Here is a 16139-nt window from a genome sequence, read left to right as displayed (position 1 = left end):
ATTAGGTGTTTTTTTTTTTTTTTTTTTTTTTTGGCAAATCCACTTGAAAGTACAGCTTAACTATTCAGAAATCTTGCATAAGGTATGATCATTTCAGTTCAAGACCAATGAGCCAACAGTGTATGCCAAACACCTAGATGAGGAGTATGTAATGGGTCCTTCATCAGGAATCTCCCTGTGCTGGAACTGAAACTGGCAGATGGAGATATTACATACATACATACACACACACACACACACACACACACACACACACACACACACACAAAGAGACCAGTCCAGTTAAGGCCTTAAGAGTTGCAGAAAGAGATTACAGATTGCTCTTGGATTTGAAGTGGAGAAAGGTTATAAATAAGTAGGTAACAGAGAAAGATAATTCACAAGTAGGTATCATTTGAAACAGGCTTTGTTGTAATTAGTATTGTTTTTGCATACGCAAATGAATGTGATGGCAAAATAAATATGTCATGCCACAAATGGTGTCTACCATAGATTTACCCATCTCTCGCCAGTGGTATTCACATGTTGTTCTGGAAGCAGAAATCATTTTTGATATGAAACTTCTGTGGAAGCCCTTTGGATAAAACTGGTTGAAGTGCATTAGCTTTAGCTGAGAATGGTGGAAAGTTAGAGGTCTGAAGTATCCCTCTCCATTTTGTTTACTATTTACCACCAGTAACTCCTTTCATCAACATGTCTCTAGACATGTGCTGTAATTTGAAACAATGTATTATGATTGTTGGAATGTGTAACAAGTATTATTTTAATAACAGAAAGTATAGTTGAAAGAAGTCATTTTGGCTAATGGAAATATCTGTGTGATGGACCCTATAGGTTGGTATTTTTCAAGGAGTAGAAAAGGGCTAATACACCAGGGGACTGCTATTAGATCTTGAGAAAATCGTGAATCTTTTTACATTACAGAACTATAACAATGAGTGATATTGACATAGAGTAGAATATATCTATAGGTATGGGATAGTAGGAATTATAACTGAAATGGTAATTTGGGACAATATTCTAAAGTCTTGGAATAATAGACAAGTCCATGTGCTAGTATAGCTTGTATTCTGCACAACTGTATCATTCATAGTCGATCATCATGTGGACAATCTGAGCAGCTATGCACAGTGATTGTGCAATTGAGGTTTTTGCACTTCATTTGGATAAAATGAAGTATCATTGAATTTCTTCAACTCTGAGAATAATATAATCCTTGTTGAACCTAAAAAAAATTAATCTTCAATATTTTGTAAAATGACTCAAATTCCAGAAACATGAATGTAAAACAAACCAAACTTTATGGTCTCTTAGAAGAATATATTAAGTTTTTAATTTCTTTAGGAGAGAAAGAGCAAAACAAAAATGACTAACACTCTTTTCTCAAGTGACCAGAATAATTGTTAATAGCATGACAGAAATAGAAAAGTTGTATATTTCATAATTAGGATCAGGTAAGAGACAGAATTAGTTCTTTTTTGATTCTTTCAATTACTGCACATAATTTCACCATATTAAACATCAATTTGTCTGTAATTATTACTCCATAGCTTTAACTTTTTCTTTTTTTTCTCTCTTTCAGGCTGAAGTCATTGATGTGAGTTATGGAACAGCAGATGATTTAAAAATGATTAAAAAAGTGAAAAATATAACAAATCAGATTGCACTCCTGAAATTAGGAAAATTACCTCTACTTTATAAGGTTGGTCCAATGGCAGTTCTTTTGTTGTAGGGTGAATACTTTTTATTTGTTTGTTTGTTTTTTTGCTTTGTTGGAGTCATGAGCTTTTGAGAGTATGGAGTTTGTGTGTGTGTGTGTGTGTGTGTGTGTGTGTGTGTGTGTGTGAGAGAGAGAGAGAGAGAGAGAGAGAGAGAGAGAGAGAGAATGGCATAAAAGGTCATAGATTGTCACAGGAAGATGACTTTTTCCAAAATAGAATATTCTAAATGAAGTGATTTATATCCTTAGTCCTTAAAACAGAGGTTACCTTAAGCTGAGCCTTGGTGAGTTTGTGGGACCTTGATAAAATTAGCGTGCTCTTCATAATAGCACCTGTCTGTAAAGGAAAACCACAGCATCCTCTTCTCATGACAAATGTGAAATTTGTAATCTATTATCCAAACTGACTAATTACCTTTTGCTTCATGTTACACAAGTATCTAGTTGATTTATACTCCTTAGTGATTGATTTTGTCAACTGTATAACTTCACAGTTACTAACTGTGCTCAAGAATTTAATTAAAATATAATAGTCTAAGGAGAAGCAGAATTTTGATTTATTTTATTTAAATAGATGTTTATTAACACTCATCCTCTAAATGCATTTACATAATTAAAGCAGCTCAATCTTACTATCTGATAATGAAGCACCACAATAGAGAGCCATGGCTGCTCATTCTTACCTCATTTCCTTTTTCTATTTAAGAAGAATGGTCAATGTATTCATATCACTGGAAATCCCTGGTTCTGAAGATAAATTAGATTTCTCCTCATTCAATCTTAAATGAGCTTTGCTAATTCCCTGGTCCAGAAATGTTTCCAGAAATCTCTTGGCACACTGTATTAGGAAAGAAGAGAACATTCTGTACCTATTTTTCATTGTTGTTCAAAGATGTCACTTCATTTAAATCTGATAGTGTCTGATTATATATAAGTGGCCAGAATTTTTAAATATTCTTGAAAATAAAATACAAAATGAAATTATTATTTCCTATTGCATAATTTTCTAATATATTAAATGCCTTAAAATAATCATATTTTGATCCAGCACTCTCATATTAAATGTATTCTATTCTGGGAAGGGGAAAGAAGTGATAAACAATCATGATTAATGATGTGACCAAATATTAAAAATTATGCTACATTTGTCCTGCTAAATACCACACAGCTATTAAAAGTAATAAAGTAAAAATCATCATAAATCAAATAAGTTATAAAGAGAACATTTAAAATAAATAATGACTTTATTATTATTGCCTCTGACAGAAACACTGTTATGATATGGGATAGATATTTTTCTAAACATGTTTTATATGTTATCACATTAACATTCACAATAGTCATAATGTCAAAGTGGGGGCTATTATTATCTTCAATTTTCAGATAAGGTAACTAAGGTAGAAAAGTGATGACTAATTGACTCAAAAGACAGAGATGTAGTTAAAGGAAATTCTCAGGACTTCCACACAGGAAGGCTCATCTCAAATCCTGAGTTTTTAAGGCCTGTGTATGTTTTGGTGGTGGTGGTGTGGTGTTGTTGTTGGTGGTGGTACATTCGTGCGTGTGTTCGTGCGTGCGTTTATTTTGCTACAGTAAATCATTAATAGGGAATCAAGATGATAAATTAGAATTTTTAAACTGATACTCTAAGGTACAGAGTGGCATGTCAAAATCTGCTACCAAATATCAATATTTCAAATGAAATAACTAAAAATAGATAGAAATATTGCTAAGTCCCTCACTCATACCTGGGATATAAAAGGTTTTGGAATTGAAGAGCAGAGGTTTTATGGAGAGTTAAAAATTTGTATAGGAGGTTCCACTGTACCACTGGGGACAGGGACTTCAATGGAACACATGATGGGCTTAACACCTATTCCCTTCAGTGTGGAATACAGGGTAGACTGATGGATAAATCTACTTGAAAAATCTAAAGATAAGAGATTAGCTTGCTAAGGTGTTAATAAATGAGCATAAAAAAGTATCAGTGTTGGGTTGGCCTGTGTCCCTGAGTTGGCAATAGAAAAATCTCCATGTATTCCTAGTAGGTCAGATGGAGCCACATGACAGAACCAGTGTCATCTTCTTTCATTCTTGCCACTTGGATTGTTGATGCATAAGTCAGCCACAGGGCACATTAGAATTGCATTTGTTCCCATCAAGGAAACTACAATAGAGGCTGCTTCAATTAATTCACAATGTATCCACAAGGCCCAAAGGCAGCTTAAAATATCTGTGAGCCCCAGAGAGCCTGTAGATCTCTTAGGACAGGAACAGTACAGTCAGAAAAAAATCATACCCAATGAAGCTTTTAATATTTCCCACCCCATGTACTAACTGTATTCCTGTCCCTCCAACACTAGAGGGAATTTTTAAATGATGAAATTTTAAATGAAGGCTACAGATTTGAGACATTCTAATTACTTAAGACTGGTAACTCAAATTGATTATATAGGGCTTTTTATTACCAATAATCATAAAAATAATGGGAAGGTCCAAGTTGTCTTCTAGGACTTAAGAGAAAAAAAAAAATTCCTGTTTGAGTATTTTTAGAGGGGGCAGTGTCATTGCTTTGGATATAGATATATTACACAAAGCCCTGCTTGTTCAACCTATCATTACTATAATGTGTATGTTAGGGGATAATTATATAATTGGGTAGGTAGAATTATGAACGATTTGACTTCTTTTTATTTTTCTGCATTTATAATTATTCTAAATGATTGTGTATATATTTTGTAAGCAGAAAGCATGCCTTTAAAATTTCAAGTTAACAAATTTAAAAAAAAATCAAGTTAAAATAAGACCCTAAAAAGTTTTTTTTTTCCTAATAGTGCTTATAGGCCAATTATTCAAAATCCTAACACCAAATATATAATGGATTAAAATAAAGCAACTTTCTTTGTGTTAGTTTCAGAGGATACTTGTATTATGAAACCCTTTGATTCGTTATAAAGTAGTGTTTTATATGGAATAGGAAACAACAAGAACCTGGTAATATTTTCCTGATAAACCTATGAATAAGTTTAACAAAGCATTGTGTGCAGAATGTCCTTCCAGACAGAGCCTTGCTAAACACTCTTCATTATCTTCTTGACAGAGGGACAGGGCATACCAAAGCTTTGGGGTTGTATGTACATTAGTACTGAATCTATTAATACACATTCACATGGTAAAGAAAAAAGAAGCATGGGTCAGACAGGATTCTAGAGCAAAATTTCTGCTGAGCTTGCCTCACCTGTCCATCAAGTATATTCTGGGTCTGAAATTCAAATGTGAGGTCATACAATTGACATTAAAATGGCATAGAACTAAGTGACTTCTTTGTGAATCACAATTGTTAATTATGATTCTAAATGAACATTTGGTATGGGAACTTGCAGCTGAATGGGTAAAGAGAAAAGTTAATCTTATTTTAGCTGAGCAGTAGTTACTAAATCACAGTTCAAAAAGGAATTTTGAAGGGAATCTGTGAATCTAAGATAGGGAGGGCAAAGAGGAAGCATAATTGGTACATTAAATTATCTCCTAAAATGAATAGAAAATAACCTAGAGCTGAGAAGGAGATCTTTTTAGTTTTATCATGAATTCCAAATGTTAATTTAATTTCATTGAAGTGATTGGTGAGAAAATACCCCCACTGTGTGCCAGGAAAGGTGTAACACATTGGCATTTAGATGTATGCCTTGATATCCACAAATATTGCTGCAGATAACTCAAATGAGTTCTCTGGAGCTCTGTGCTAGTTTGCTGTAGCTTAAACTATAGAGGACAGGCTTTGGGTTCATTTTAGATTTATATTTATAGTAGTTTATTTTAAGGGTAAGTACTTTTGTTTCTTTAAACTTTAGGGCAAAATAGTCTTTTAGTTGTCATAATGGACTCAAATTTCTCTCACTGACATTATGAGACATAGTAATGTGGACCCTGAGACCTTCATAAATTCTCAAATTTCTAGAAAGAGCTCTCCCACGAAATTTATTTTTATAAAATACAGTAAAATTTGACATTCTTCTTGTGACCATTTTTATAAAAACAATAAGAAAAATATTGTAAACTCTATGACAACTAGAAATACATTAAACCTTACTGAAAAGTGAAGTCTACACCATTCTCTAGTTTCTACCACACATTAGTGCCATGTCTTGGAGTCATTTTTGTATGCAATAAAATCACAAATGAATGTATCTTAATCATGCCATTTGTGCATTGTGAAATTACACAAAACTCCACAAATGCTTTTACTATTTTATATATGGAATAATGCATACCACATTCCTACTACTGTCATATCGTAAGATGTAAAAGATTGGTTAATTTTTTCATTATTTTAATACACACTTGTAACCCTTTGATATTTTTTTGATGATACAGGAATCAAGGAGATATTTTTAGTTTCTTGAGAACAAAGTATTTTATATCTATTTATCAGGTAATGTTTTTATCTAATCATAAATAGGAACAATGAAAGAGAAATGCCTTTTAGATCTGTGCCTATGTTGTTCTAAATATTTGGGCCCTGTATGACTTATCACAGGTAAGCCCAGAAATCATGTTTAGATGGGAAAGCCTTTGAGAAGAGTCTGGGGAAAAAGAAAAGTGGGAAATAAACAATTTCTATGTATTTCTCCTGTCAAATATGTAGATTGCTTACTATAAATTAGGAAGGAGTTGTATTATTTAAAGAAAAGACAAATTCATATTATTTGAATTTAAAAATTAATCCAAAAAATGATTAAAGTTTAAAACATGAGGTGATGGTTGAGAAAATATCTATAAATATTGATTACATATACTTAATATTGTTTAATCCCTATGATAATCGCACTCAAAAGAATTGTTGTTTTCTTTGTTCTAGTTGACAAAAAGCAACATTTACTCTATGTCACAGAAGTTTAGATATAGTTGAACTCAAATTTAATTTATTTGCTCAAATTAAATTATGTATGTATTTATTTATTTAATATAAAAATGTTGTGTGTAAAATAAAGTTCTTGAAGATAAAATGCTCATGATTTGTGATACATATATATGTGTGTATAATGTTTATGTGTGTGTATATATATCTATATATACACATTACACATACATATATACACAGCATATAAATAGACAAACATACACATAGTGAGGCTAAGAAGATATGAAAGAAAAGAAAAATAGTTTTACTGTTAAAATTTTTGGTATATCACCATTTTTCCTGCTATGGAGGAACCTAGAAGATCTCTTTAAGTGGCATTCTCTGAATATTTTAGATAATATTCAGAAAATATGTTTAATTAAACAATGTTTAATTCTATGTCATTGAATAATGCTTTTAGGTATGATTCTGTATATGAAGAAAGACTTGCTTCTTTATTTCTTAAGACAATTTTTGATGGCGTTTTGTGAACAAAAGTAAAAAGCAAACATTATCCTGATTCTTTGAAAGGATATGCTTGTTCACTGAATTATTTAATAAGCCACTTCATACCCAATTCTCAGAAGTAATTACAAAAGACCAATAACCTCATATATTGTAATTCTAAGACTGAAGAACTTTTCTGTTTGTCATGGGAAACATGGCCAGCTTCCGGACACAAAATCACAAAACAATAGTTTAATGAATTTTAAAGTGAAATTTGCTGTTTTCTTGTTGAGAATTCTTCCCATTTTCCACTGACTCACTTAAGTTACTTTTCAAAATGAGTTAGACCAAATATTTCTATATCTTCAAAGTTATTTTTTGTTTAAATATGACTTTGATCATAAGGTTACATTGAAAAGATTTTACACGATGCCATTTTCTGCCACTTAGCAATCCAACTTTAGGAAAGTGAATGTAGAGCAAGAATAAATAATCAAATGTCTCACATTCTATTTCTAATATCAAAGTATATTTCAGGCTTCAAACAAAATAGAAATGTGTATACAAATCCTCAAAGTTTATTACAAATTAACCACATAATTTAGAAATCATGCATACGTTTAACCTACATGATAATCTAATTTAATTATGTATTTGGACCATTTGAAATATGAAGTCACAGCAAGTGTCATCATGTTAGAAGGGTTTACTTTTGCATATCTTATTGTAATATAATTAGCTCAAATACTCTCTAAGTATTCATGTAAGTTTTAGAGGAAGAGAATTGGAGAGAGTGGGAGAGGAAAAAAAGAAGGAAGAAAAACAAGGAGGGAGGCAGAGAAATAGGAGTTAATCCTTTCTAATTTAACTCCTAAAGCTACACACTTCCCAGATTTTTAAAAATATATATTCCATGTTGTTTTAAAAATTGAAACAATAAGCTCTAGACATATGTTAATTTGTTGGTAACACACAGTCCACACAGGACTCACCCAAATATGTATTCATACATATTAGATATTATTAGAATTATTACTGCTATGATATACTGACCTATTCTTTTATGTTTTATTCTCTTGCCCATTCCTCCTGTTTTGCAATTATTACATTTTTTCTGCTGTTGATAGTCTTCCCAGTCCTTCCAATTTTTTTGTACTTGCTCTGGGCTCTACAAATAGCTTGTTTTAAGTAGTGAAACACAACATCATAGGATGCCAAAATAGTATAAATAAACTGAAGTTAAAGTTTTTCTTTCTACTTGATGGTAATGTGACCTCTGAATGTTGTCTATAAATGCAAATCTAAAATCTTAAGATTTTTTTCAAATCTATACCATGATTAGAAAATAATCTCAACTCATGAGATTATGTGAAGATTAAATCTGAAATGCATGCATGATAATTCTTTCATACATATTAGATATTATTGGGATTATTACTAAATACTTAAATTCTAAAGATAAAGGGGAATTTAATGATTTAATTACAGGGAAATGTGACAGAGCACTCAGAATTTCTAAAACTGAACTGAAAATAGTAATATGCTTATTTGACAAGTCAATTGCAGAAAAAAGTTTTCTCACATTTTTGCATTAACAATAAAGATTATGGTTGGTACCATGTAGCATAATTTGAATCTTTGAATTATGCAAAATAATTGAAATCTTTATTTATCCATGTGGAATGAATGCACAGGTAGGGAAATGAATGTTGACGATAAATATACCTTGACTTTTAGTTATAGATAAATATAATTGGTCATCTAATATAACAGTTCATGGTTTAGATTTTTACCTTGCTCAATTCTTTTTTTAGCTATATATTGTATTGAGGTGATGAAATTATATAATATTAAGAAAATACTATTGTAGAAATTTAAAAATACATTTATAGAGTAATAGTATAAATATGTAATATAAAGTTTAAATTTATCTTGAAAGTTGAGGTTCCATGTTTCATTCAAAGAACATCATTAAATTGCCTATCTCATAAAGTTATAATAAAATTAATTACAATAATACTGATAGGTACTTAACATAGTTCCTAGCATATACCTAAGTGTAGGCTAATATTTAATTTAGTCATCCTAAAATTTTTCAAATACTGTATTTTCTCCTTTCCAAGTGGTTATCATTCTATGTGGTCAAAATCTAATATTTTATCATTAGTTTAATGGCATAAGCTCTTTCTTATCTGTTTTATTTTAGACATTTTTAAAATAATTATACAGTTGAAATTTGAACTTGAGATCTTCTTACATATTTAAATTTAGAATATCCTAAAACCAACTTGATGGTGTCACATAATTCCCTTTACTTCTGCATTGATATTTTAAAAATAAATGTAAAATGATATTTTAAAATTAAAAGTAAAAAATGAATAAAACACTTGGATCTATGCTATTTGGTATTCACTATATATGGCTATAAGTTCTCTTCTTTTTTTAACCATTTCTTGAAGAAAAATTGATAATTATTATAATCTTGCCAAGGAAAACATTGGAAAATAATACTAAATACTATTTTAGGTTTTACTAATCTGTAGCTATAAAATATATAGGAACAGTTTATATTACTTCTTGAGGTACACATTATTGAAAATTGAATATTTGAGAAAAATTACCTCTCTAAAATTTATGCAATTAAAATTATAGCTATAGAATGCACTGTCTGGTTTTGAATTCGATGTCCTTTTTTTATGACAAATTAATGTATAATAAGCTGTAAAACTTTATCTTACTCTACTAGCATAAAATATTCTCACTTGAACATTGAAAAAACATATCCTCAATAAAATATTATTTTAATAGGTAATTATTTACGTCTTAATTTATTGTCAAAATGTTCATTAAATAGCTTTTAACTGAAAATATATACTTGGTATATTTATAGAAAAGCTATTGGGATAGTTTTACAGCCCATACATATTATAATTTTTATGAAAAGATTTTGTGTTTTAATAATGAGGAGTTTGAAAAAAGCCTTTATATTACAGGTCAAAATTTACTTTTTATTTACTAGATTTATAATTCCAATTTTATTTTGTTTACATTTTTTATTTTTAATTTTCTCTCACATTTCAATTTAAGTTATGCCCAAAATCTCATTTAGTATAAAAAATTTTTATGAATTTTCTTAAGTTAATTCTAAATCCATAATTATTTAAATATAAGAATCAACTAATATCTAATTTTTAAACACTACACCAAATTATTCTAATCATTTTATCATAATCTAATATTTTAAATCAATTTTATATTCAAATTTTTAGAAAAATTGATTGGATTTTGTAACCTACAAAAATGTGTTTTAGAATAAATGGCAGACAAATTTAGAGTGATATTCACAATTAAGAAAGAACTACCAGCAAATTCTTCTAAGAATATCCTGTTGAGTCTTCAATTTTCAGTTATAATTTTCTTCATGTTTTAATCTAAGGCAGCTCCCTTCGAAGATAGCAAACTACATGGCAGAAAATGCTTTATATTAAAACAAATTTAAAGAGTTTGGGGTAAAGAGCAGGATAACTTTCACTGGAAACAAAGTGAAATATGGCTATAAAGATCTTAATTTGAGTGATAGTTGACAAGAGAAATAAAGTATATTCATCTGTATTTTAAAAATATTCTAGCATGACTTACAAAATAATGTGAATGTTTTTCTTTTATTTTGTCTGACTTCATAATTTTCACTAATTCATTACAAGAGAGATACAATCTATTTTAAAAATATACACCATACATAAATAAGGCAAATGCCTAGTTGTAGTCTGCACACAAGGGTGTGGTTTGCTTCTACATTCAGCCTGTAACACCCTACTGTATACACTGCTAAAGTGCATCTTTCTGATCCACATCAGGTTATGAGTGATTCACGTTTCATAAATCCTTCAACACTCAAACTCTGCTAAATTTATTTTGTCAAAAATTTTTAACAAAGGTAAATTATGTTTGGATAATAATGATTTAGTGTTGAGACTATTTGGGGTATGAATATTATACCTGGGGAAATGAGGCTAGTAGTAAGAAGAAGTAACTACACATTTGAATTCTTCATAATTCTGACATGAGTGGTCTTCACATGTATGTTTTCATCAATTTTTTTTCATCTGTACTTATGACAAATTTCCTATGTCATATCCCATGGGTATAAAATCTGAACAGAAAAATGGAAGTTGAATTCCAGCTTTACCACTTAATTGCTATACCAAGACTTTTACCTCTATACTACTTCATTTTCTTCCTTGTAAAACCAGTTAAACAACAGTGTTGTCTTTGTCTTTCTTCATGTTTAGTAAATGCTTGGCAAATGTTCATCAGTAATATTGCATATTATAAGTATGATAACATATTATAAGTATAATATTGCATATTATAAGTAGAAACAGCTCCTACTTCAGAGATTTTTGAAAACCATAATTGCTTGAATAATATCTGTACATTACAGATACATTACCTCCTGTAAATTGTCCTAATGCAAAAATGCCTGTATCAGTAGGAATGGACATTGCTCTGAGTTAGGGTGAGTGCTTTAATCCATATCCTACCTTTATCTCATGGGGGAATTAGGGTTATCATTCCAAAACCAGTGCTCTTTCTGTTCCCCACAATTGTTAATTATTTGTGTTAATAAATGAACTTCTACTTTAAGATAGCTTTGCTCAGACATTAACACCACCACTGTGTCTGCAACTAAACTATGTTTTCAGATTATATTCAAATGGTTCAGAATGAAAAAAGATACATAATGATAAAGGAAATGTAAAAAATTAATAACTTGTGAAATTAGTGGATTGTTTTGTGAGTGTTCCTATGAGTTTTTGTTTCTGTTGGATTCTATAAAATAAAAATTTCAAAAAAAAATTGTTGGAGAGGGCACATAACTGGGATTCTCATTTGGTGCCTGAAAAAGCCTCTAAGTTTTAGCACTAATTTAGCTCTTCCCCTCTTGCATGGGAGCTAATTGAGTGGTTACAAGGAATTCTCTACATTTGGACAGGATTTTTCATTTATGTGGAGAGTCTCAGTCAACTTCTGCTCTTAGTCAATCAGGCATACTAATCAGAAGATTCGGGTTTCCCGAATTAGCTGTCCAGAATCCAACTTGACTAAAAGGGTAGAAAATACCACTTGATATTCTCTTCTTCGCAAATTATGGTAAAAATCAACCTGTGGGGTAGATATGGTCATTACAGTGAAATCACTCTTCATCCAAATTGACTTTTTATCAGATTACTGACAGCCAGGAAGACATAGCCTCAGGCCCCTAAACAAAAGAATTCGGAACATGTATTGGTGTCCAATTTGTTCCCTACCAGAGTGCCTGGTGAAATCATAGGGCACTTGTATATCTGAGCTCGTTTATTATTAGAGAAAAGTTCTCATTAACTTCTTCGAGAAAGTGTTGCCATTAAATCTTATTGTGAATGAGAAGAATTTGTAACTTGAAAATGTTTATGAATATTTCATAAGAATCGTCTTAGGGTGCATGCTTGTGTGTGATAGCCTGGCAAAGGTTGATAGATATGTGAAGTACTGTAATGACTTGATGGATGCCTATGGAATGTTTAATGGAAAAGTGCAGAGTGCCTGCTGGGTGGCTGTGAACATCTTCCAGTGTTGTAATGATTTAGTTGCCTGTTAAAATCCTTGCAGGGGAATAGCTTCTAATTAACAAATTGAAATAATAGGATTTTTTTTTCTTATTTTAGATAGGCCTATAAGAAATATGTTTGGGACTAAGGTTCAGTGATTTTTTTCTTTCTTTTTATTAAGACACATTTTAAAAATATATAGATGAAGAAAGTATTTCTGAATGAATAGGTATGCATTTTTCTCCCTCAGGTGGAGATTCTATATAATTGCATTTGCTTACTGCTTTGTTGTCTCAGAATCCCAAGAGAAGGTCACCCAATTTCAGTTACAGCATAAGTAGTTTTGGCCAATAGCAACAAAGAAATACCACAAGGTATTTAGACAATATCATTAAAGAAAAATAACAAAAACAATAAGTAAAACAACTCACTGAAAGATAAACAAAATTGAAATCTTTCCCAGGCAATGTTAATTAGTAGATTATCAGGTTTGGTTTGGTTTGGTTTATTTAAAAATGAATAAAACAAACTGAGAAATGGTTACAAATAATCAGGGAATCTGGAAAGTGAGTTAAGTTTCTTATTTGTGAGTTATTAAATATGAAGAAAAGAAAACTGAGGAGAAAGTGAAGAATAGCCCAGAATACAAAATGGAATGGGTTATAATTAGGACTTGAAAGAAGCTCTGAAGGAATCTCCATATTGCAGAGGTTAAGGGTATAAAATACTTAAGTCAAATATTTTCTTATGTTATGCATAAGTTATTTTATAAAATAATAGTAGTAAAATACTGGGAAAATATTCCATACATTGTTCTTTTGTTCTATTTCTAGAACATCTAGAATAATTAATGCCTTATGATTACTAATTTTTTAAAATCTTCGACAATCCATCACTAGGTATAGAAGTGGGTTTCATATATATTGTGTACTAGTTTTTTGTACTTGTCTTTATTCCACTTTAACCACTGGTAAGAAAACTTTTCAAGCAAAAATAGGAATGCCCAGAATAGTTTTATGATCTAAGACGATATGGAATTTGTCCTTTTTGGAGGCTGGGGCCTTGGCATTAATGAATTCATTCAGTTCATTTTAGTAGAATTTAAGATGTTGGACTGTTCCTTTTAACTTATGGTAAATTCTATACTTTTAAAAAAGCCTATTCCAGGAATGCATCAATTAAGTATGTCTATTTTAGAAAATAATCAAAGGCATATTTTTTGTCTATCTTGTTAAAAATCGAATTTCAGTTAAATTATATGGTATATTAATATTTACTATAAAATGAACGTTGTATAGGTGAATTAATAAAATTTTATTTGTAAAATTGACCATTATCTCTGCTACCCTGCTGGGTACAATCCCTGTTGGGACTATATTGGTACTATAAAAAGGATGCTGCCTTATTCCTGATCTTCAAAGACTACTTCAGTGAGGTCTGGGCCTGATTTTTTTTTTTTTTTTCTCTTGTTAAAGTCACATGTGCCCTACTGCAATGAAATTGATTATATTTCATTTTATGTTAAGCATCAGTTATGTTGATAATTTCATGATTCCAACTGAAAGAGAACTGAACTAACAATGCATCATATGTAGATTTCCAGAACAAGCTCTAAAAAGCAAGATTTGGGAGCAGTTAATCCTAGTTACCTAGGCCCTGTCAATTGCATGTTTACCAAATAAAATGGAAGGCCAAATCGTTTGAAATGTGCCACCTATGCTTTATGATATCATTCAGTTCTCAAGGAATCTCTATGACAGAGCTAAGATTAATTAGCTTACAGGATCTGATTACCATAGTCCCTGATTTCTGTTAATAGCCATGTTTATCATCTTAATGTAAAATTTGCTTCTAGCAATTTACTTGATCATATAAATGTATGATGCATTGATTCTGCTGCATTTGACATCAGATAAATATTGAGAGTCGAGAGGCTCATATCTACTCTAATATGTCACCTCTGGTTCTGCCCTCTCTATCCCACAAAGCCGATGGAGTCATTATTTTTTTATGTAAAAAATGGATTTGGGAAGATTTAAAAATCACATAGGCATCCCATTTCTCATATCAAGTGGGATTTTTTTCAGCTGTAGTTCTAGCTCTGCTATGGGTTAATCAGTTCTACTGTGGTAGTTATCTGACTTTAGGAAAGGCACTGATATTTTGTTTTAAGTATATTCTTTACTAATAGGAAAAATCAATTGTAAAATGTAGCATGTGGGGAAAGTATATATAATCACAGCAATATAGCAATAACAGCACAAAGATAAACTATAGATTAGGGTGAGAAAAGAACCACTGTTTTATATTTCATCTCTACAACATCTACTTTTCATTGATTTCTAAATACTTAGTTCATTTAAATCATGACCCCTGTAATTTAATATTAGATTCAAATAATGATTTTATATATTGTTCATCTTAATTGTAACATATTAGTCTGCATGAGAGCACCACTGTGAACAATTTGCCTGCAGGTTAATGAACATATATAAATGTAAATATTTAGTGTAAGTACAAGATAAGTGTTTGATAGAATGCTGCAGTTATTTGTGTATTTATGCACTTGCAATTTAAATCTCCGCACATATGTCTATAGATGTGAAAATTGACCTGCTTTATTTGTCTTTTTAATTTGGTAGAATATTTTCAAGTAACCAAGATAATGTATTATTTTATAAGTATTTCATTTTAAAGTACTTTAATATAATAAACAATGTCATATTCCAAACCCATGCCAAGGATCTTTCGATTACTGCTCTGGTTACTTTTCATATTAGAATCTTTTATTTTTCATTCATTTAAGAAAAATAATCAATAAGGTTTATTCATAATAATTTCTTAATTTTAAGATGATATAAAACGAAGCTAAGAAACTTGCATAGATTAATAGTTGCTTAAATAAGTGGAAAACTTCCCATTTATTCTCCTTTTTAACCCTGGTACAAGAATATTTTATTATGTATGTTTGTGTTAAGGAATTAGTATTTTCACCATTTTTTAAAATTTATTTGTTCTAATTAGTTATACATGATAGTAGAATGTATTTTGACATATTATATATATATATATGGAATATAACTTCTCATTTTTCTGGTTGCACATGATATAGAATTATATTGATTGTATAATCTTATATGCACACTGGATAGTAATGTCCAGTTCATTCTACCATCTTTCCTACTCCCATTTCCTCTCTCTTCCCTTCATTCCGTGTGTCTAATCCAAAGTTTTTGTTTTGATGTACATCTATAATGGATATACAGATATATATATATATATATATATATATATATATATATATATGTATAATTTTGGTTTATTATTATTATGTATTTAAAAATTTAACAAATAAAAATAGTTATATCCTTAAATAATAAACATTTCTTTGAAACTTTTGGATACTTTAAATAAACTAGCTGTGGCTTACTGTAGTTCTGTTAAATATGAACAGAAATGTTTCCCAAAATTTGCAAAATGG

The 16139-nt window shown here is 30.3% G+C and overlaps 1 protein-coding gene across 1 annotated transcript in view; it reads left to right on the top strand.

Moving 5' to 3' along the window:
* Naaladl2 (N-acetylated alpha-linked acidic dipeptidase like 2) overlaps nucleotides 1-16139 on the top strand; it is a 675105-nt gene that overhangs the window by 152905 nt on the left and 506061 nt on the right. The window contains exon 4 of the mRNA XM_071614921.1: nucleotides 1583-1702. Coding sequence (XP_071471022.1) covers nucleotides 1583-1702 — 120 coding nt within the window. The remainder of the gene's footprint in view (nucleotides 1-1582; nucleotides 1703-16139) is intronic.

This window comes from Marmota flaviventris, chromosome 8 (genome assembly GCF_047511675.1).
Source record: "Marmota flaviventris isolate mMarFla1 chromosome 8, mMarFla1.hap1, whole genome shotgun sequence".
Classification (NCBI taxonomy): Eukaryota; Metazoa; Chordata; class Mammalia; order Rodentia; family Sciuridae; genus Marmota; species Marmota flaviventris.
Note: the sequence above shows the minus strand (reverse complement) of the source record. Positions and strands in the feature narration are given on the sequence as shown.